The sequence below is a fragment of the Penicillium waksmanii genome (assembly GCF_028829765.1).
Source record: "Penicillium waksmanii strain IBT 27052 chromosome Unknown utg000004l:1.0-5674109.0:1.0-5678898.0, whole genome shotgun sequence".
Classification (NCBI taxonomy): Eukaryota; Fungi; Ascomycota; class Eurotiomycetes; order Eurotiales; family Aspergillaceae; genus Penicillium; species Penicillium waksmanii.
Genome location: NW_026643251.1, coordinates 4,284,561 through 4,305,036, shown reverse-complemented (window position 1 = coordinate 4,305,036; position 20,476 = coordinate 4,284,561). Strand labels below are relative to the sequence as shown.

At 50.0% G+C, this 20,476-nt stretch overlaps 8 protein-coding genes across 8 annotated transcripts; 2 read left to right on the top strand and 6 right to left on the bottom strand.

The window, feature by feature from the left end:
* Positions 1 to 1,671: 1,671 nt before the first annotated feature.
* Positions 1,672 to 4,404, bottom strand: N7481_004421 (putative DUF221 domain protein; the record flags this gene model as incomplete). The annotated part of the gene is made up of 4 exons (XM_057263640.1): positions 1,672 to 2,669; positions 2,731 to 3,931; positions 4,009 to 4,173; positions 4,234 to 4,404. 4 exons carry the CDS (start codon positions 4,402 to 4,404, stop codon positions 1,672 to 1,674), a joined length of 2,535 nt encoding a protein of 844 aa, XP_057125301.1.
* Positions 4,405 to 5,032: 628 nt separating this feature from the next.
* N7481_004420 (putative glycogen debranching enzyme Gdb1) lies at positions 5,033 to 9,796 on the bottom strand (the record flags this gene model as incomplete). Its single annotated transcript, XM_057263639.1, has 3 exons — positions 5,033 to 5,101; positions 5,157 to 9,474; positions 9,537 to 9,796. Coding segments are annotated over 3 exons (4,647 nt in total), but the record flags the coding sequence as incomplete, so codon positions are not given.
* A 605-nt stretch (positions 9,797 to 10,401) lies between these two features.
* N7481_004419 (glycerol-3-phosphate dehydrogenase family protein) lies at positions 10,402 to 12,013 on the bottom strand (the record flags this gene model as incomplete). Its single annotated transcript, XM_057263638.1, has 4 exons — positions 10,402 to 10,489; positions 10,557 to 10,608; positions 10,678 to 11,789; positions 11,952 to 12,013. The coding sequence occupies 4 exons, from the start codon at positions 12,011 to 12,013 to the stop codon at positions 10,402 to 10,404; spliced, it is 1,314 nt and encodes a 437-aa protein (XP_057125299.1).
* A 584-nt stretch (positions 12,014 to 12,597) lies between these two features.
* On the top strand, positions 12,598 to 13,077 carry N7481_004418 (FAM207/SLX9 family protein; the record flags this gene model as incomplete). The annotated part of the gene is made up of 1 exon (XM_057263637.1): positions 12,598 to 13,077. One exon carries the CDS (start codon positions 12,598 to 12,600, stop codon positions 13,075 to 13,077), a length of 480 nt encoding a protein of 159 aa, XP_057125298.1.
* A 537-nt stretch (positions 13,078 to 13,614) lies between these two features.
* On the bottom strand, positions 13,615 to 15,475 carry N7481_004417 (FAD-dependent oxidoreductase; the record flags this gene model as incomplete). The annotated part of the gene is made up of 2 exons (XM_057263636.1): positions 13,615 to 14,607; positions 14,666 to 15,475. The coding sequence occupies 2 exons, from the start codon at positions 15,473 to 15,475 to the stop codon at positions 13,615 to 13,617; spliced, it is 1,803 nt and encodes a 600-aa protein (XP_057125297.1).
* An 851-nt stretch (positions 15,476 to 16,326) lies between these two features.
* On the top strand, positions 16,327 to 18,242 carry N7481_004416 (putative ATP-dependent Clp protease; the record flags this gene model as incomplete). Its single annotated transcript, XM_057263635.1, has 2 exons — positions 16,327 to 16,768; positions 16,843 to 18,242. 2 exons carry the CDS (start codon positions 16,327 to 16,329, stop codon positions 18,240 to 18,242), a joined length of 1,842 nt encoding a protein of 613 aa, XP_057125296.1.
* A 582-nt stretch (positions 18,243 to 18,824) lies between these two features.
* Positions 18,825 to 19,664, bottom strand: N7481_004415 (uncharacterized protein; the record flags this gene model as incomplete). Its single annotated transcript, XM_057263634.1, has 1 exon — positions 18,825 to 19,664. The coding sequence occupies one exon, from the start codon at positions 19,662 to 19,664 to the stop codon at positions 18,825 to 18,827; it is 840 nt and encodes a 279-aa protein (XP_057125295.1).
* Positions 19,665 to 19,731: 67 nt separating this feature from the next.
* On the bottom strand, positions 19,732 to 20,463 carry N7481_004414 (uncharacterized protein; the record flags this gene model as incomplete). The annotated part of the gene is made up of 1 exon (XM_057263633.1): positions 19,732 to 20,463. One exon carries the CDS (start codon positions 20,461 to 20,463, stop codon positions 19,732 to 19,734), a length of 732 nt encoding a protein of 243 aa, XP_057125294.1.
* Between the last annotated feature and the right edge of the window lie 13 nt (positions 20,464 to 20,476).

Below are 20,476 nucleotides of genomic sequence, written 5' to 3'. Positions count from 1 at the left end.
GTCCGAAGAAGTGGAGCACTTCAAGTTCCAGAGGGCTACCGATTAGACGGGGGCTCATCGGAGATAGGTTCATGGCTGAGCCGCGAGTGTGAGTGCCAATGTGAACGAGTGAGAGTGAGCTGCGCAGACGAGGTGGGGTGGGGAATGAACGAGGCAACGGACTTGGGCGTGCAGTGTGTGAAAAAGAATAAAAGATGGGTCTGTAACTCTTGCATTGCAAGTGGAAAAGAGTGGAGGTGGTGGAGGTGGAAGTGGAAGTAAAAGTGGAAGAGGAAGCGAAGAATGCGATGATGCCGAATGCAGCAGCGATGCAACTTTCTGCACAGTCCAGACTGAACACTTTCTTCCCCTTTTTCTACTCTGTTTCTGCCATGTCTCTCCCCTGTTTTGTTCTTGATAATTCAAACTGGTGATCTGATCCGAATCATCACAACAACACTCATCATATCCTATAATACACACGGCCCCCTTGTCTTGGATATTACGATGACCACTGCAAGGCCCTCCGGAATGTTGACCCTCGATCCCATGCGGGCCATGTGGACCCCCTTGGATACTAGGATTCCAGAAGCACCCGCCAGCTCCATACAAAGTCAGCTCGACTAGTGACTAACAGTTGTACTGAGTCCGAGTACACCGCTGTACCATGCCGAGTCGTTTTGAGAATAGCCTCATACTTGGGTATGGAGTACTTGATCAACCCTCCCCGGTTCGATCGGTAGTTACTTCATGCCGTGGTACCTAGGGGCATTCATATAAGCATACTCACCGAATCCGGAGCCAGACCAAATCTTCTTACTGGCCTGTCAATGGCTTTGAATGAAAGGGCAATGATGTAGATGAGGAGCTTGAACTTATTCCAGCACGCACAGCTTACCTGTCACACAAGGCTGAATGATAGTACAGGCAGTTACTAGTAGTTACTAGCAGTCAGTAGTATGTACTACTTTCACATTCCAGCCCCAACATCCGTACCGGCGTATCGTGATCAGTCTCGGGCGGTAGCTCCTATTCAAGGAAATGCAACCCCCTCATCAACCTTGGCATGACTGATCACCTGTAGTGTCAGCTGGAAGGTGGCAAGATAATCAAACTCTGCCCCAAGTGTCACAGCCCCGACATTGCCACTGCCACGTTGGCCACGGACAATCTGAAACTTGAAGAATGTGTCCAGATAGTATAACCGAAGAGGTCAATGTGTCAAATTCCACCTGTCAGGCAACACTGGAGGGTACTATGAACAGTCTAGAGCGCTGGCGGCATGTCCATGTCCGCCAGTTTGGCGATCGCCATAATGTACAAATTCTATCCTCGAGTGGAAAAAGAAGCATGCCGGGAATGTAAAAAATGACATACTGAGACTGCGGAGTAAAGCTGACGCGAGTCCGAAAACCGAGATGCGTACTAGTAGTATAGATCAAATGTGCAGTAAAGAATATTTAGGCGATGATGGCGGGATGGTTGAAAGCAGAAAAAAATTGCAAAGGCAAGAGACGGACAATATGACGGGAAGGGTATACAGAGATGATCACCAGTACAAGATAAAAGAAGGCAGGGAGAGGTATCAAGGTCGTATAGCATCGTGGACAGTCGAGAAAATAAAGAAAGGGAAAATACAACAGGCGTTTGCGTCAAAATTAAACTGTCGATAGTAGAACCGCTGGTAGGTTATCATGGACTGATGTCATTCCGAGTCTGGTGGACCTCGAATGCGGAGCCGCCATTGCCTTGAGCAGGATTCCGTCCTGGCAGCCAAGCACCATGGAGGGGAACAATCAGACTCGGGTTGACATATTTCTTCAGTCGCAGTTCGAGCTCACGGCCCCCTATGCGAATAGGTGCCGCATCACGGTCTAAACCCGAAGGTGGTGAAAGCGTGGATGATGGAGAGGGAGAGATGTCTCCGCCGCCAGGGAGGTTGCGATCAATACTCTTCAAAGCAATGAACTTCATGAGTGGCTCATAATTCCGTCCGAACCAGTAGCTGAACCAGACGGTAAAGCCCAGAAGAGGTACAAGGAGCAGAGGGCGAGTGATATCTTTGCGTAGCGCCAATACGCCGATCATGGCGAGCTGGTATACAACCAGTCCCACAAAAACTCGGTTGCAGATCATTGGCCAGGCACGACCAGTCGAGTGTTGTTGATGGTCCATGGCGTAGAGAAGCTGGTACTTGTAGATGAATTGCCCGATGGAAAAGTAGACCAGACCGAACAGGCAGATCAGCCAGGAGCTGGGGAACACGCTATAGACAACGCAGATGATCAAGACCAAAATGGTCTGTGGGATGGAGAATCCATAGCTGAACTTGGGTGGCGTGGACAGCTCTGCAAATTCTCGGGGTGTTCGGGCCCGAAGGAAGTTGAGTGGATACAAAGCAACACTTCCAAACTCCAAAAGTCGGAAAGGGAATAGACCAAGACCCTGCAGAATCAATAGGTTGATGTAAAATGGCGCTAGGCCTTCCAGGGAATTGGCAAGCGCAAGTGCAACGGTTGTGGTATCCTTGAAGGCATCCCGCAAGTTTTCCCAAAAGCCGTAAAATCCACTTGCTGTACCAAACACCGTGAAGAGAAGAAACATGTTGAAGAAAGAGAAGAAGAAGTTCTTCGAGATGATAGAAAGTTCAACATCCCCGCGCGACATCATTCCTTGGTGATTCGATAGCCCTAGACCTTGGTCAGTTTTCAATTCATACCAACTACTCTTTCAGCGTTAGTAAAAACTCACATTCATATAGGTATGGAACGGCAACGGTTAACAGGGAGAATGCCAAAGTTGGCAGACCAGTCTGGACCAGCGACTTTAAGAAAGGGTGCATTGCCAAAAATTCTGCAAGTTGTGGAATGATCTTGTGGAGAGCTTCTAGTTCCAGTAGAGTTGCAATAGGAAGCAAGAGAACAGACCAGAAGACCGTCAGGAACCCGATGACGAGCGTGATAGACCATGACTGGACCATGCGGCGGGTACGAGAAAGATAGGTATTCTTCCAGATAACGTCACCTGGTGCCGGCGCGAGTCGAGCAAACATTTGCATCGGGTGAGGGTCAAGAATTGTTTGGACCAGCGTCTGAGACGCCTCAATTGATTCCATTGTGACAAAGGCGATCTCGGTGGAGGTATACTCCTTCTCCCTAGCAGTCTGGATTTGCTCATCGATCTTTCGCAAGTTTTCCTCATAATAGTCGATGGCATCAATCGATCGGTATCGGAGTTTCAATGGGCCATACCAGACACGAACTTTGGGGCGCTCGTCGCTATATGCCGAGATGTGTTCGCGCTCGCTTTCCGGGAGTAGTTGGGAATGTTCATGGTCCTCTTCTAAGGGTAGACTCGAAAGTGTAGCGTACGGGGGCTGGCGCGTGAGCGGTAGCGTATTACCATCATTTCGTGGGCGCTTGTATCCCATATGTTTTGTCCAAGCCCGTTCCAATTCTCGAACAATCTCCATCCTTTCATCAATGAGATTATCCAACTCACGCCACCGTCGGCACAGGGTGACATTCTGCACTTTTCCTACTTTCAGTCCCTCCACAAATTCCTTGATACTATCGTCTGATGCCATGTCACGCGGAATGCCAGAGAGCCGGATAGTACGATCCGTTGTGCTGGTTTGGCTGCCGAGATAGGTTTGTCGAGTGCGAATGATTTTCTTCGTTTCCTGAAGCAGAAGATACACGGCCAAGCTACTGAAGATGTAGGTGAAAATGACGTATATCCAGAGGTAGGAGTAATTAGTTTTGTTCTTGTCTTTGTCCTTGAAAAACTCTCCTATCCCGCTTGTCGTATCATTGCCAGGTGGGTCGTTTTTGTCCCAACCGGGAACTCCATACTCTCCGATGAATGCGTAATGTATGGGAAGAATAATGGCTACCGCGAAGGCAAATACGGCGAGCAGGAATCGAATAGCAAATTTAAAAAAGGAAAGGAACTAGGCATAAATTCATATTAGCGAAATGTCGTCTGCGAACGGCCCGCAAGGGTAAAGAGGCAAGCAAGCGGACTCACGACATATGCATCAAGACCAGCCGAGTAGAGCACTTCCTCGTCTGTTATGCGATGCAGCACTGGGATCCATCCGAAAAAGCTGTCCGGCAACTCCGGTAGCCGCGAAGCAGCGCATCTTTGTTGTCTCCGCGCTGCATACAGCTCAGTCCATTTAGGGCGTAATATCTACAGCCAGTCAGGCGTTAATAAGAGATGAAAATCGTACTTGGGACGTCAAAAACTTACGCAGAAAGTTATGAAGGCCCCCAGACCGAGCGCAAAGCTGATCACAAATTGTGTATACAGGTCACGCTGTTCTGCCCTCGGATCTGACAACCTCGGCTTTCCGTCCCCATCGTGCGTGTCATCTTTAAGCGCGGTCCATAGTGCAGTTGCTGCCGATGTCGTAAATGACATCGTTTCTGCAAGGGTATCTTCCGACTCGGAAGGCTGCGGTGAAGTCAAATGGGCGGAGGGATGTTCGAGTTACCGGTCCATCGAGGGCGTAATGGCGGGGTTGAGGAATGCGACCTGGCAGATCAAATGAGAGACTAGCACAGATGTATCTTCGCGCAATATTCGACCGAGCTTTCGCGTTTCACAGTTGCAAGGCGATCTTGAAGAACGAAGGACCCCCGGAGCTCCTTTGTTTTGTTCGATGACGACGTGCTTAGTCATCCGGCTCAATATTGTGCGCTAGCATAATTCCGCGCTATGCTTCAAGCAATCAGCTCGACCTCAATGACTAGGAACGCTTCACCAATTACTTTTCTGCAGCCAACTTCCCTCAAAGTTTATTTTAATATGAGAGAGTAGGTAGCAAATGTAGTATGGTCATTTTTATGATCTACATCTGCAGAGATGACAGGAGCAATGCCAGCTCGATTGGCATAAGACCAAAGGAGTTCTTAGGGTCATTGAAATGAGATTGAGCTTGTGCTCCGCTGCTCTATTATTGATGTCACGATGCAAAAAAAGGACTGTCCATCAAAAGAACGCTTTCATAATGCTATGTAATCGTATCTCTAACTATCATCAAGATTATCTAGGAAAGTTTGGAGGCATCATAATATAGATCAAGAAGACATCCAGCAGACCATGCCTGGGTGGGGGACTATAATTTCTGCGATTAGTATTGGGAACAAACTGGAGAAAAATTCAAAACTTACCGAGTCACCGCAATACTCTCCATTCTTGTTGGTAAGCTCAGTCAGGCCCTTCCATGGGCTTTCCCGCAGCGCCTTCTTGCAACCATCCAGTCGCCGAGTAACTTGTTGGAAAGATTCAATGCGTTCATCAGCCGTCTTGCGACGCAGGAGATCAAAGTGCAATAAAGCACGGAGGAAGTAGCCACGTTGCCAGACCCATTCAGGGCCCTGGTGGTAGTTGCGGCCCTTTGAAGTGGCGAAGTCGGTGGAGTCCTCCGAGTTGTTGTAGTTAGGGCGGTAGTTGAGGTCCGAGGGGTCCAAGGTAGCCATTCCGACGGGGCCAACGATGGCAGAATCAGCGATTGACAAAGCAGTTAAGGCCTTTTCGGGTGTGAAGAGGTCGGGTGCAACAGCCATTGCAATAGGGAAATTGGCTCGAAGCTGGTAATCTTCGAAGGGCTTGCCGGACTTGTAGAGATCCTTGTAGATGCCTCGTCGGTTGATGATGTTGGGATCCACATCATATTGGCCATCTTCGGCCGGATTCACGGGGATGAAGTAGCATCGCTCGAAATTTGTCTTGATCTTGTTCGCCCATTCAGCAAAGGTAATAGATTTACCTTCACCGATCTCCACTCCTGCATGGGGATAGACACTTGATTCGTTCAGCTTTGCAACCCACGCGAGGGCACTGTAGGAGAGTCCGGTAATCTCGATTGAAGCACCATCACGCGGTGTGCCTGGTACACCCTTGTTGCCGGCCTTTTCACTTTCACCCATCTTGTCTTGCCACGTACCGCAGTTATCCTGGCTGCCACCAAAGATGATACCAGTCTTCCAGTCTACCTTGACGTCGATCTGGAATCCTTCAGTCTTCATCTGAACATCAAGATCGGGTCCAGCATTGTATTCACGGAATGACATCCCGTGGGCATGTCGCTGGAAAACTTCTTGGATGACCTCCAGAACAGTTGGGTTCTTGGAATAGGCGCGCGGATCGTCAAATGGGAACCATGTATCATCATATGGGAGGAACCTTCTTGGGACCTTTTCTTGCAAGAGCTTGATTCCGTCGGGAACTATGTTGGTGTAGTCTTGGATAGCTTGTAGGAAGAACCAAACCGAATCTCGGGAATTGTAACGGGGCAGCTTACCGCTGCTGAGAAGGTTGGGGATCATGCCGTGCTTGAGAACACTCGCGAAAGCTAGAATATGTTCCTTGGCATCATCGAAGCGTCCTGTGCAAAGGAAAAGACCGCGAATAGAGATGAAGACATCTCTGCCCCAGCAGCGGGCCCAATCGACCGCGAAATGAGGTAGGCCTGCAGCCAGGCTGGGAACTTGCTTAGTAGGCCATAAAGAGGCCGAGTTGACGTACCCAGTTTGCTGAACGCTAACCATGGCAAGCTGGTGAGTGAACTCCTGGCCGTGTCTCACAAGATCACTAAAGTGGTGAATGCCGCTCTTCCAGGCAGCGTTGTATGCTACCTGTACAATCATGGCGAAATAGCGAGGAAGTAAGAAGTTTGGCAATCCGCGAACAGCATCAAACTTCTCCTTCAGCCAAGCAGCAGGCTTATTAAGGGCAGCGTGGCCTTCTTTAGCCCCAACCTTTTCCATGCGCTGAACAATGAAGTCGAGAGCCCACTGGCCTTCGCGGAGATGGTCGCAAAGTGGATGGCCGAGCTTATTGTACTTGATGATATCCTCAAGAACACTCCACCAGCCCTGAAGACCGGCATAGATAAGTGCGCCGTGATTGGGAATACTGTAGACACCGTCCTGGCCATTACTGGAGTCTCTCTCTTCAGCTTCACAGCGATAGAGAGCAAAGTTCAAGTCGACCAAGCTTAGGTCCGAGAATGCCTCATCGGCGCCAGTAGAAACAAAATTGTCGAGCCCCTTTGCGTGCTCGGCGCTAGGAATCCAGGTCTCAAACAAAGCAATGGATCCAGGCACCAAAGTTTCCAAGACCGCCACAGTCACATCATCTTTATCACCTTCGATCTTAGTGCCTTCGATATCACGTGTCTGACTGGGAAGTCCTCTGAGCTGTTTATCGTCCGACATAGCCTTAGCCTTAGCATCATCGGAGGCATCGGCATCCAGCACCCATGACCCGAGGTGCTTGGCCTGGGTACCACTGATGTGAGTCGGAGCCAAGACAGCTCCGCTGTTATTTCCTGGGAATGCCGTATGAGCGATAAGGAAAACTCCCTTTCGGGTCTTGGGATGAACACGATGAACGGTGATGTATTCCCCGTCGTGATGAATATGAGTCTCATCGTAGCCTTCAACGCCCATCATGGTGTGAAGATCATTTAATATCTTCTTGACACCTCCAATGCCACCTTCACCAGCCCCTGCCTTCAGCTCGTGATCCCCGGAGAACGGAGATGCATATTGTCGAGTCTCATGGACCAGGTCAATAAGTTTAGGGTAAATCTCATCGTATCCCATGACACTTCCGATGGCAGATGCACACATGGCAACGAGAGCAGCGTTGGGAAGAGTATCCCTAACATCTCGCTTCTGGGCCGGCACTTCATTATCATGGGTGCAGTCCATGAAGAGGGCCTGAACAGGCAACGGCCGAATGTGGGTAATCCTTTCATCCGAAGCTCCACTCTTCGCAGATGCAATGGCGTGAGAGCTGCCAGCAGATGGCAAATCCACGTCAAAGCTACCAATTGGGCGACCTCCATGACGGTGGACTAGACGACTCAATTCTGCGGTGCTCCAGGCTTGCATGGCCTCCCGGATGAGGGCATTGATTCCGAGCCTCTTGACGAAAACATAATCGGCCTCTTCGGATCCCGTAAATAGTTCGGCGAATACCGTTAGGTCTGGTCGGACCTTTCGAGCTTCGTCTAGCAGATATTCAGCTACGACAAGAGGCGTCGAGTGGCAGTTGTCAATGCGGAATCCAGTGAAGTATTTGGCCATAAGTCGGGTGTATCGAGTCATAAAATCCCAAAGGAATGGGCTATCTTTGGGCGAGTTTCCATAGCGGAGCTTGACACAATCACCCCAAACGATGACCTCACGACGAAGGTAGGCCTTAGAATCTGGCCCGGCGTTGTCACGCATTGCATCGGCATTCCAGATCCATCCGTTATTGGCCAGTGCCAAGGATTTTGAACTGTGTTGCTTGGTAACCTCGTTTTCTGGAAGACGGGTGAAGTAGGTCTCGATGAGAGGGCTGTCCTTGTGCACAGGTCCCATTTTAGGACCATGGTCATCAATTCGTAGGTATTTGATGCGGTTAAACAGTTGGTCCATAATATCGGCAACATCCGTGTCATATTCCTCGTAGAGGGGTAGGTTGACAGAGTCAAGGATCTTCGACAAGGAGGATTCGACTTCGCCAACGTTCGAGCTGGCTTGGTTGTACTCGCCGTGAAGGACTGTGAGCAAAGACGCACCGAATGCTGCATCCACGGAACGGCCGAATCTTCCTAGAACCTGCTTCGAGTTTGGAATACCGAGTTCGCGAATTGTCAGAGCTTGCTTCTTGGGTGGTAGGTCCTTGAACAATTGCACCTCAGAATGTTCCAGACTGGTCCGGTCCACCTTTCCGGTAGTCCAGGCTTCTAAGATCTTCTTGGTATCGGCCTTGACATCGATAGCATAAAATTCCCACAGACGAATCCCGTCGATAGCCTGTTTACGCAGGACCTTCATGACAGCCGTTAGGTCTTCGGCAGTTTTGAATTCTGTCGGTAGTCCAAGACTTTCGAGATTATCGCCAAACTTCAATAGGGCAGTATCCAACTCGAGCGCAGACTCCAACCAAGGAGCGGTCTCCACACTATAACCTACCTCGGGGTGTTCCTCCAGCCATTTGCTGTTGTGAGCCGTGTGGTTCCAAACGACATCCGTCAGAGTCAATAGCCCGTACTCCGTCTCCATCCGCGAGACCAGCGATGCCACATCGGCCTCCCCATTGGGGAAAAAGGCAGGATCGAATGATAGCTGATCGAAAATGCTGTAGGGGGAATTGGAGGCACCACGCTCCATTAAAGGTGTGAAGTGAACCATGTTGTAGTTCCGTTGACTGATTCCATTGAGATGCTTATCCCAGTCGGTGGGGTACTGGCCCATGAATTTGGAGATCACCGAAAAGATGGAGAGAGCATTGAGGGGCAGATCCTTGCCTTGGACAGTCAGTCTCGGCGAGACGTCTATGTAGTGAAGAGGAGTTTTAGTTGGCTCTGGAGTGGGGACATCTTCGACCGAGAACTCTGGCAATGGATAGAATGTAGTGTAGTAGGCAAAAGCACCCGCACGAGTCACTGGGATGTCGATTTGAATGTTCTGGTTGAAATTCGGCTGCAGTCTACACTCAATCAGTATATTTTCTCTTCGAGAATATTTAAAATACGGAGAGATTATCTATACCTGAATTCACGGAATGAATGGCGATCAAAGTCCTTCCCTTCTTCAGGGAGGTTGACCCACAGGCTTCCATGCCGGCAGATGGAGCTGGTTCCCTCGATGATGAAACGAAGGAGGTAACCTTCATCAGTCGGAGGAGGGAGATAGATGTATCCTCCAGGTACATCGGGCGAGCCATCATCCTTCAATGGCAAGAGATAGACATGGCGTGGGGGGGGCCATGATGATCGTCGTGGAATGATCGAAATTCGGCGACAATCAGGGCTGGAGCTGGTTGTCAAAATGACACACCGCGAAATAGCTGAAGAATGCTACCCCGTGAATCGCTGAGAGGGTTCAGCGAGCGAATGGCCTAAGAAAAGGCCGCGAGAAGAGGTTGCAGAAGAAAAGAGGAAGCTGAGTGTTTCCCCCTCACCAGGCGTTGTCGCGCCAGATGACATCATGCATTTGGGCCCTGGCCAGGTATTTTTTAGCGCCGGGTCGAGACTCCCACGGGGAACACCTGCCATCCCCACACAGGTTGAGATTGAGCACAGATTTGGGTCATTGATTGATTTCTATCATGGTCATGGTAATTGCCATTATTATGATTTTGCTAATTGCCATACTACGGCTACAACTACTTCCACGGTTCATCGTCTTGCAGCTCTGACAGGACAGGGGTACGACGGGCCAACTACCCAGCAAAAACCTTGGGAGCTCGGACCCCCCCCCAACAGACCAAGAAACTACCAAGAAAATTGCACACACCATTCTATACCCGTAACAGTAATATCCAATTCGTTTAGATGCATAAATACAATCGTAAATCTATCTAAAATCCCATGCTTAAACCCCGTTCCCCCCCCCCCAAAAAAAAAGTTCGTAATCAAAGCCGAGCAGCAAACCGAGAACCATCATCCTCACCATCCTGATCAGAAGTAGAAGTAGAAGTCGGGGCACGCGTCACCGGAGGGCTGTCAAGGAATCACAATTTAACAAAACATATACGAAGAAAAAGGGACGCCATGAGAAAGCATTTACCGCTCAATATAAGAAGGAAGCTCTGAGACCTGCATAGTTCCTTGCAGAATGCCTGTCGAAAATTGTAAGTATACAAGGCTTCACATGCAAGAGGGGAATGGGAGGGGGAAAAGGGACTTACGGTAGACAGCAGTAAATAGAGGGAAATCCTCCTCTTGGCCCTGCTTCTTCAAGAAGCTGTTGACCTCAGCAGCTGTGAGGGTACCTTGCAGCGACTGGCCGTTGAGCTCATCCTTTTCGATCTGCTCGATAGACTGGTTGCGCTCAACACTGTACTTGGCGCAACGGAAGTTACGGCCACCGCTGGAGCTGGTAATCAAATCAGCGACACCGGCACTCTCATCGGTAAATGTCCGCTGGTCAATGGTGGCTCCGAAGAACTTGTCACCAAATCGAACCATCTCCATCAGACCCACGCGCATCACGGCAGCCTTGGCGTTGTCACCCCAGCCCATGCCCACAACGAAGCCAGCGGCCAGCGCGACAACGTTCTTCAGGGCACCACTGATGGAAACACCGGCGACGTCATTCACTACCCGAACATGGAAGTAGGGGCGGTGGAAGAGAGACTTCAGGATGCTGTGGTCAATGGGTGGGTAGTCCGAGGGCAGCGCTTGCAGCTTGACATTGGACAAGTTGCCAGAGACGTCCTTGTGCTCAAACTCCACCAGGTTTACTTGGGAGCCCGAGGGCGAGGGGGCCTTGGAGTCCAGGTGAGGAGGGTCGTAGGCGACAGTGGTTTCGGACCACTTCTCTCTGGCCACCTCGTTGGCAATGTTTGCGCCGGACAGGGCACCGCAGTAGATGCCAAGAATCTTGCCGATAGTCTCGGAGAACAGGTTGATACCGTGCTCGTTGACATCGACACCCTTGATACAAGAGATACCACGGGCATAGGGCAGAATCTTACCCTTGATGGATTCACAGGTCTTGAGGATAAACTGGTGGGGGAGATTGAAAACGAGGATGGTGCTGTCCTTGACCGCGTCCTCCAGGGACGGGTTGGCATGCAGGTTGACAGGAAGCCCAACGCCAGGCAGATACTTGACGTTCTCGTGGGCCCGATTGATCACCTCGGTCAACTTCTGGGGTCCGGGGTTCGCGGGGTCAAAGTTTGGCGAGTCCTTTGGGATCTCAACATTCTCCTCAAACACCCACATCTCTACCGTCTCCTCGAAGATGTCCGGATTGCTAGCGGCATTCTCGGCAACGATTTTGGCGATGGCGCAGCCCCTGTGGGTGAGATCCCAACGTTAGTCACCACGATCTCAACGATCCCAACGGACGAGTAGCAGGGCATGGGAGAAGAGAGTAGGCCAACGGGCTCAAGTCGCAACCACTGGTTTCAAAAGAAGGAGAAGACAGGAACAGGAACAACGAGAAGAAGGAGCATACCAGTTACCGGAGCCGACCACGGTGATCTTGTGCTTGCGCTGATAAGGAGCGAGGGAACCCATGTTGGCGATAGAAGTTGAAAATGATCTGCACGGGGAAGGTCTGGCGGGGAGAGCAGATTTAAAGGACGCTAGGGAAGCCGACGGCGATACCAGCGATACCAGCGGCGACGGGGGCAACCGGGGCAAATGAGTCTGGAACCGGGTGGCTAGCGGCGACCGAGGCAGCGTGGACCTGTAACCAGAACCAAAACGGAGAAGAGAAAGACGGGAGGAGAACATTCACGGCAGGTCCTCCAATGAGGAGTGACAGGAACAAAGATCGGGATCACAACAATTGGAGAAACAGCGTTATTTCTGATGTCACCGGTGAAGGGAGAGGGTTCACCCGACCATTGTGGATCGAAGGTCACGTCACAGCGAGAATCTTTCAAGTCGATTCCCGCGTGAATTCGGTAGAACGTGAGGAAGATTGGACACAGGGTGAGTCAAAGTGGAAGGCGGTCACGCTGCACTTGCCAATTTTCCGTGTTGATCCTCACATGTCTTCCCCCTAGTGTTCTCCCATGCTGTCCCATGCTCCACCTTTTCAACTCGCCCTCCGTCCGGTTCTTTCTCGTCATACTCACTTGCAGGTACTTCGTACCATGAAGGCAAAGACCACGGGCAGACCTGCCCCCTCCGGGGATGATTTCCGAACCAGCAAGAGAGATAAGCGGCAGATCAAGCGTGCGACCCTCATATCCAAGATCGCAAAGAGTTCCAGCAAAAATCCAAAACGCAGACGTGCCTCGAAAAAATTGGTCGCCAACCTTGAATCCCTCGCCGATGCCCTACCAGATGCCGCCGATGACTCCCATGATGCTGTCAGTCAAGTCAATGTCATCAAGCAAAATACCCTCCGTCATAAGCCCGGGGCCATGAAGCGTCGGGAGAAGCTGGAGAGGGTTGAGCGAGACCGATTTGCGAAAAACATGGCACAGATGTCCACTCTACCAACTCAATCCGCACTGGCAGCTGAGAACACCACCGCCGATGCCAATCCCACTGCGAACCGATGGTCAGCACTACGAAATTTCATCACGCAAACGATGGAACAGCAACCCGTCTTCAAGACGAATCAATGATGCAACTGTGAAAGAATATGCATAAACTTCAAACCCAACCGCATACACCCGACAGCCACCTCCTCTCACCCACACAACTCGCACGATATCCATGACCCGAGATGATAGATGGCTAAGGGCTACCAAGTGGGCCACAATGCATGAGATGGCGGATAGGCCCGGTCCCCGTCTCGAGGCTGCCGGGCAGACAGGCTGCATGATAGCTGAAGGTGTCCTGGAAATGGACACCGCGATATCACATTCTCTGAACCGGCCTTACATTACTGGCTAACGAGTATAAAATAAACTCCCTCTATTGGCGGGGAACGCCTCCGGGCTATAGAACAGCCATATGAACACATTTGCCATATGGTCAACAAACAAATGAAATAAAATTCGACATTAAAGGGGTATTCGTCTGTCTGTGAGGTTGTAGAAAAACGAGATTCATTGCAATTAACTAGAGATCAAAGAAAATACATTATAAACACCACATTTGACTCAAATACCACAACATTCCAATCCAACTCTAAAAAGCCCACGTGCCTGGCTGCTGTTCTAGGCTTTGACCTTGCACAGGCCGGCGTCGTCCCAGTCCTCACTGCCAACACCCTTGCGAGAAATGAACAAGCCATTTGGATCCCATTTCTGTTTGATTTTGTATAGACGATGATAATTCTCACCCCAAAATGCTTTCTGGAACCCAGGTTCATAGCCATTCGCCTCGTTCACGTAGGCGCCCATCTGGTCCTCTCCTTCAACCGACCGCAGGATTGGAATCTCCACATCGGTCATATTCTTGATCATGGCCTTCTGCTGCGTCAAGGTGGCATTTTCATCCCAGCCTCTGCCAAATAACATGTGCGACACTGTCTTCCGCCATGCTGGGTTGACGGCACTGTCGATATTTTTGTTAGCAGCAACAGCGGGACCGGCAACCACATGTCCGGTGAACGAAGAGAATGGATCCCAACGGATGCTCTTCCAGGCCTCTGTCAGCCGTTCTAAACCCCTATCTGATAGCATCAAATCCCTGGAGAATAATCGCGAGACGAGCAGGGCGCTAAGGCTTCCAGTACTATCGGTATCTGACCCGGCGAGGAGGATTGTAAAGATCGTCGAGTTGACACTTGGAAATGGAATTGGCATAGAATCAACCTTGACCCCTCCGATCTTCTTGAGCTTGGCCTTCAATGGCACGTATAACTTGGCAATCTCGTTCACGTCCGTCTTCTCTGGGAACATGAGCAAAGAAATAATGGTGGACACCGTGGTATTCTGATCAATGGGCAAATTGGGGAGTCCAAAATAGTATCCAGAGCCCCTGGCATCATTGAGTGATGGAAGAGCTGCATGGAATGCACTGAAGGCGTCCCAGAACCTGGAATCACCACCGATGGTGGTAATGTTGAAGTTGTATACAACAACTGGTGCCTCCGGGTGTGTACGGACAGTGGCACTTGTCACGACGCCAAATGTTCCTCCACCTCCACCTCGCAAGGCCCAAAAGAGATCCGAGTTTTGATATGAATTAGCGGTGACAATAGTACCCTATGCGAATGGTCAGTTCTATGACTTCGGGGTTTTTGATTGGACACAGTCTACTTACATTGGCAGACACAACCTCAAACTCGAGTGCATTGTCTGATGCCAGACCCTTCCAGGCACCAAATGGACTATGCCCACCTCCTTGTATATATCCACCGGCAGCACCCACGGTATGTGAAGATCCTGCAATCACCGTTCTATTGTGCTTTGCAACCGCAAGATACAGCTCAGGCAATTGCACGCCGGCCGACATAGTCACTGCAGGACCCTCACTTTTGCGATTGGGAGCACCCTTAGGACTGAAGTCTTCCACTACTTTTATGTCCTTCATTTCGTGCGTCAAGATCTGCAATGACTCTGGCGCCGTCGACCGGCCCAAAAAGTCGTGGCCGGTGTTTTTGATCGCAAGTCTTAGGTTGTGGGATTTTGCAAACAGGACGGCTTTTTGAACATGGAATTTGGTCTGAACCTTGGCTGAGTATAAGGAGATGCGACCCTGTCCACATTTGCTGTTCCGTGGTGATTCGATATAGCATGTTTCATGATGCTCGGGCCATGCCTCCCAGTTCTCCCACTGTCCAGCGCCTGGCTGGGCTGAACGCCAGACAGAGTTTGTCCAAAGCTCAGTTGTGGCATTACATGCCTTTGCATCATATTCCATCGCATGACAGACTGATGCAACGGGTCGAACAGCCACCAAGTTGCCGTGTATCGTGTTGTTTAGCGTCGACCATTGCTGCTGCGTGGGCCAGCAGTTTTCATGTGGCCGACATCGACAACTTGAATGTTGAGGCTCCGGCACCACAATGGCAGCCGCGGATAGTGAGAAAGAGAAGTAGAGAACTTGAATTTTCCAATTCAAAATTTTCATGTTGGGAATGATTTTGCTAGAGTATGATTAGACGGAATGGTTGAACTTGTTTTCAGATCCACCCCCAACTTGAACTTTGGAACCTCTTGAGTCGAAATATATATACTACACTTGGCTTCGGTGGCAGTGTTTTGCCAAGGAGCTGACAGCCCTGGAGAAATGCTATATACGAGTTCATTTTATCATTCAAGGTTTCTAACCAGGGAAATAACAATACGAGATTACCACATTGAGACAAACATTGCTTCCAAGGCTTAGCATTGCAGATCAGGTTCGTATTCGTGGGCTGAATGACATCAGCGCCTAAACGCAAAAGGAGACCCCGGGACCTCGCGAAATTGACCCAAATAGGAAATCCGATAGAGGGATTCTAGAATAAAGTGTTATCCAGACGATGTGAGGACCGCACAATGAAGGAAAAATATGCACCAGCTCGTATCAGAAGCGCCGATCCTTGCGTGATTTTGTGCTAGATCATTCGCAGTAACTGTACGGTACTCGTGTCGATATGGTCCTTGGCGTAATTTGAGGTAAATGGGTCCATGCAATCAAGAAAAAAAATTTAGTACCGTACTATCATAAGGGATAATACCCATAAACAATCGCCAGGGAAACCGGTAATGCGGGTACTTCACCGGAGCTGCCTTTTGTATATACCGAAGGGCGAACGCCGAACGTGCCGAGTGGGCAGGCGCACCCCAGCCCCATCGCATCGCATGACTCAGCCCGATAAGATCACTTGCGGGGAAAGCTCCCTATCTGATCTCATCGCTTCCTCATCTCTAACTCGTACTTTGCGGCACATTTCTTGTTCATTCTTGACTCAATATCTGCTCTGCAGTCTTCAGGACATGCTGTGGCGGCATTCGCACCGTCAGGCACTAGCCTTGATTCGTCGGGAGGCTGTACGATCACACCGATGTCGGCCAGCACTATCATCCCTCGGCGAAAGACGCCTCCTCACCAGCTCAACAAGTTTCCCAACCGCCTCCCAATTCAACAGGTCGGACTTTACAAGCCAGCCATTTACTGGTAGCTATGAACCTGGTCTCCCGACGACCGGGCCGTTGGCTTCGACCCCGGCCTTTGGTGCTCCCCGCATTACCCCCAGGGTTCTGAAGCAATATCTCGACCAGTTTGTGGTGGGACAGGATCGTGCAAAGAAAGTGTTAAGTGTGGCAGTATATAATCATTATCAGAGGGTGCAAGAGCTTCAAAGACGAGAGGAAGAAGCAGAAGAGCTCCAGGCGAAGCGTCAACGGAGGGAGGCTTTTGAAAGTCATCCCTTAGACGGTATGTTTCCACAGTATTGGTCGCCGACCTATTCGATCAATATGGCCTGACTGACTCGTCCCTTTCCAATATAGATGAGCTCCCTAGTCAACAGCGTACCGTTGGTCTTCCGTCGACCCCCAAATCCCGTCAAGCGACTACACCTTTAGATCGGGGTGAGCTGGTGGACAACTCGCCACTACAATTAGACAAGTCCAATATATTGCTTCTTGGACCATCGGGCGTCGGCAAGACTCTTATGGCCAAGACGCTTGCACGAGTATTGTCGGTTCCTTTCAGCATTTCTGACTGCACCCCGTTTACACAGGCTGGTTACATTGGTGAAGATGCCGAGACGTGTGTGCACCGGCTGCTGGCGGCTGCGAACTATGATGTTGAACAAGCCGAGCGCGGGATTATTGTTCTGGACGAAATCGATAAAATCGCCGCCGCTAAAGTCAGCCATGGGAAAGACGTTGGCGGGGAAGGAGTGCAACAGGCGCTCTTGAAGATCATCGAAGGCACAACTGTCCAGGTTCAGGCAAAGCCAGAAAAGAACCCTCGCTCGACAAGTCCACCCAATTCCTACCCATCCAACAGCCCTTTGGGGAACACGCCATTCCAGCCCCACAACAACCAACCGGCTGCCAAAGGGGAAGTTTATAATGTGCGTACGGACAACATCCTCTTCATCTTCTCTGGCGCCTTTGTGGGTTTACACAAGGTGGTCATGGATCGGATATCCAAAGGGTCAATGGGTTTTGGCCAGCCCGTTCGAGCAGCACCAAGTTCGAGCGACCGGCCAGGCCCATCCGTATCCTCCTCAACGGAACCTCTCCCGATTATCCCGGGTTCCGAGGAGGAGGAACTATACAAGAAGCATCTCCCATTTTTCACATCCGCATCTCCTTCCGGACCAGGAAGTGAGCCCAATTATTTCAACGCATTGGACCTCTTGAATCCTACCGACTTGCAAACCTATGGGTTCATCCCCGAGCTCATTGGGCGAATTCCCGTCACCGCCGCATTGTCGACATTGACCCAACCCTTGCTTCTGCGTATTCTTACCGAGCCCCGTAACTCCCTGCTGGCCCAGTATGCTACCCTCTTCTCACTTTCTGGCATTGAGCTGCGATTCACTACACCTGCGTTACATAAGATCGCAGCAAATGGCTTCACAATGGGAACTGGCGCCCGAGCCTTACGCACCGAAATGGAGACTATCCTTAGCGACCCCATGTTTGAAGCACCCGGATCAAGCGTCAAATTTGTTCTCGTGACTGAAGCGGTGGCTGATCGCAAAGAGAAACCGATTTACCTCGCCCGCGGCCAAGGTGGCAAATTTCACGCAATGATATCCGCCGAAGAGAGTAAATGGGAAGAGAAAACAGGATCCGACAAGAAAGCCAAGCAGAAGAAGGAAAAGTTGGATGGCGATGATAGCTCCGAGCATGCAGCGAATTTTCAGGAGTATCGGAAGCGGGCTCTAGGTTAATTTGATATTCATCCACACTGCTGCCCTTGCGGGGCCTCTTCTTCTTTTGACGACATGGGGTATTCAAGGGTGGCTTAGCTTATTTTTATACGGTCCTTCGCATATCTTTTATGAGCCTGATTCAACAACCGAATTCACCTTGATCACATTCTACTTGGAATGGACTTTGGAGATCTACTTAACTCTAGGCCTAAACTATGTTATTTGAGTATTGTTGATGTCTCTTGCGACAATCGTTGATAGTGGATTTGTTAGTATTTAATGGACGCACTGGCAGCCGTATGTTCATAGGCGTGGGGGTCTTTTGAGTAGCAAAGGATCTCCGAAAGACCCAAGTAATTACACCTTGTCACTCTGCTGTGTCTCGATCCACTGACAGAAGAAGGCATTCGACGTATACACTGCATCTGTCTCGTTCTTGGTGGATTGATAGGAACTTCATCGGCTTTTCATTCAAATCATTAGGTTGTTAATAAAATGGTCTAACGCTAGGGTACTTGGAGGGCAAGCAAAAATAAATGCTGGGAGGCGTCTAGCTTGACTGGAAGAAAGGCCGGGCAGAAATTAGATGAAACTTATAGATCATCTGTATGAGCCGGATTGACGAATTTCGGAGGGCCGCTTCCAGGAGTCGCTTGGATCGGCATCGACTGGAGGATCCGCTGGGGTTGCTGGGGTACCTGGGGTCGTCTCTGCAGGGGAATTTGCGGTTTGGCTTAATCGTCTTTCTTTAAGAAGGCTTTCCATGATCACATGCTCGCGAACTTTGAATTTTGTGAAGAAATCATCAGACTCCAAAAGAATGATATGGCCCCAACTTCGCCAGCGCTCTCGTAGAGGTGGTGATTGCACAGATGAAAGAATGATCATTCGCCGAAAGCAAGCTGATTTTGTTAGCGTCCAACCTGCAAACGCTTCGGCTAGATGATCCATATCTCGCTCTTGTTGCGAAAGGCCCTTCGGGATCGCCGGGTAGTCATCCTCGGAGCGGGAACCATAACCCGCTATGGGAAGAGAAACAATGTTGCTGTTCGGTTCATGCATCTCGCTGGGGCGTAGGCTGTTTTCCTGAAAGTAGGGATATCTCTCGTCAATCGAATTGATTTTCTTGATTGAGACGATAATGGATAACAAAAACTTGGTTTCCTCGTCGTCTTTTGCCTGCTGAAGTTGTCCTTGCAGGCGTTTCCAGGCGTCTGGGGGAAGGACAAGCTTCCAATCCTTTCTTTGGGGAAAATGGAGAAACCAGTATATGAGAATAGTGGTTTTTTTCAGATCTTGGAAGATGTCCTCGGCGAGTAAGATCAAGCCCCCTCTGGGGAACAGGGGTTGGAAATGGTCATTTGTGCAAAGGCCGTGAGGGTCCGGCCACTCAAGTTTGCGATATAGACGGACGCTCCAGAAGTTGAATACTTCGCCCATCATGAGTTTAGCAATTCCCGGGCATTGTGAGTGAATTTCGGAGAAAGACTCATGAAACTATGATGTGTTAGTAAACCCATCCTAGGAGCAAGGAACAAGTGCAAGGATAACGTACAATGACAACGCCTCGTTTGCCATTGTCCATAAATCTGGACCAGCCATTGTTGTCTCGATTAGAGTAGACGGTCATATTATTCCAGGACAGCCATCTCTGCATGATCTGAAATTCTTCTCCCTCTTCCGGAGGAAAGAAAAGAAAGAAATTCTCCGCTGTTGAAGAATCGCTTAGCCTGTTTAAGTCATTAATACTGGTTTTGAGAGTGGATGCAAAGAAACTTTTGACAATTCCTTCTTTGTCTTGGTTGGTCAACATTGAAGCGGCCAGGGCACCCGTTTCCTGACTTTGTGGTACATTTGTGACTTGCTGAATATGAGGCGTAGAATCGGTAGATTTTTCGACTCCAGCGAAAGGATCATCAGAAATCAGCGCACCCATGTCGTTCGGCGTATCTTCAAAAGCTGGCAGTGAAGAGAATGGGGGTAACGCCGCACGCACAGACAAAAGAAGAGGTGTGCCATTTGGGACTTTTTGAGTATCCAACTTGAGATCGAGAAAGTCGAAGTCAGGAGACGCGCGAGAGAACGCAAGCCAAACATCTCCCTTTGGGTCCTGAGGATAAAAGATGGCCATAACATTTTTCCGACGTAGATAATGAGCCATGCGGAGGAGTCCCGGATTGGTATCCTGAAAGCCTTCCATCCAACAGTTGCCGAAGGCAGAATTTCTCGAAGCCTGCATGGATATTAGTATC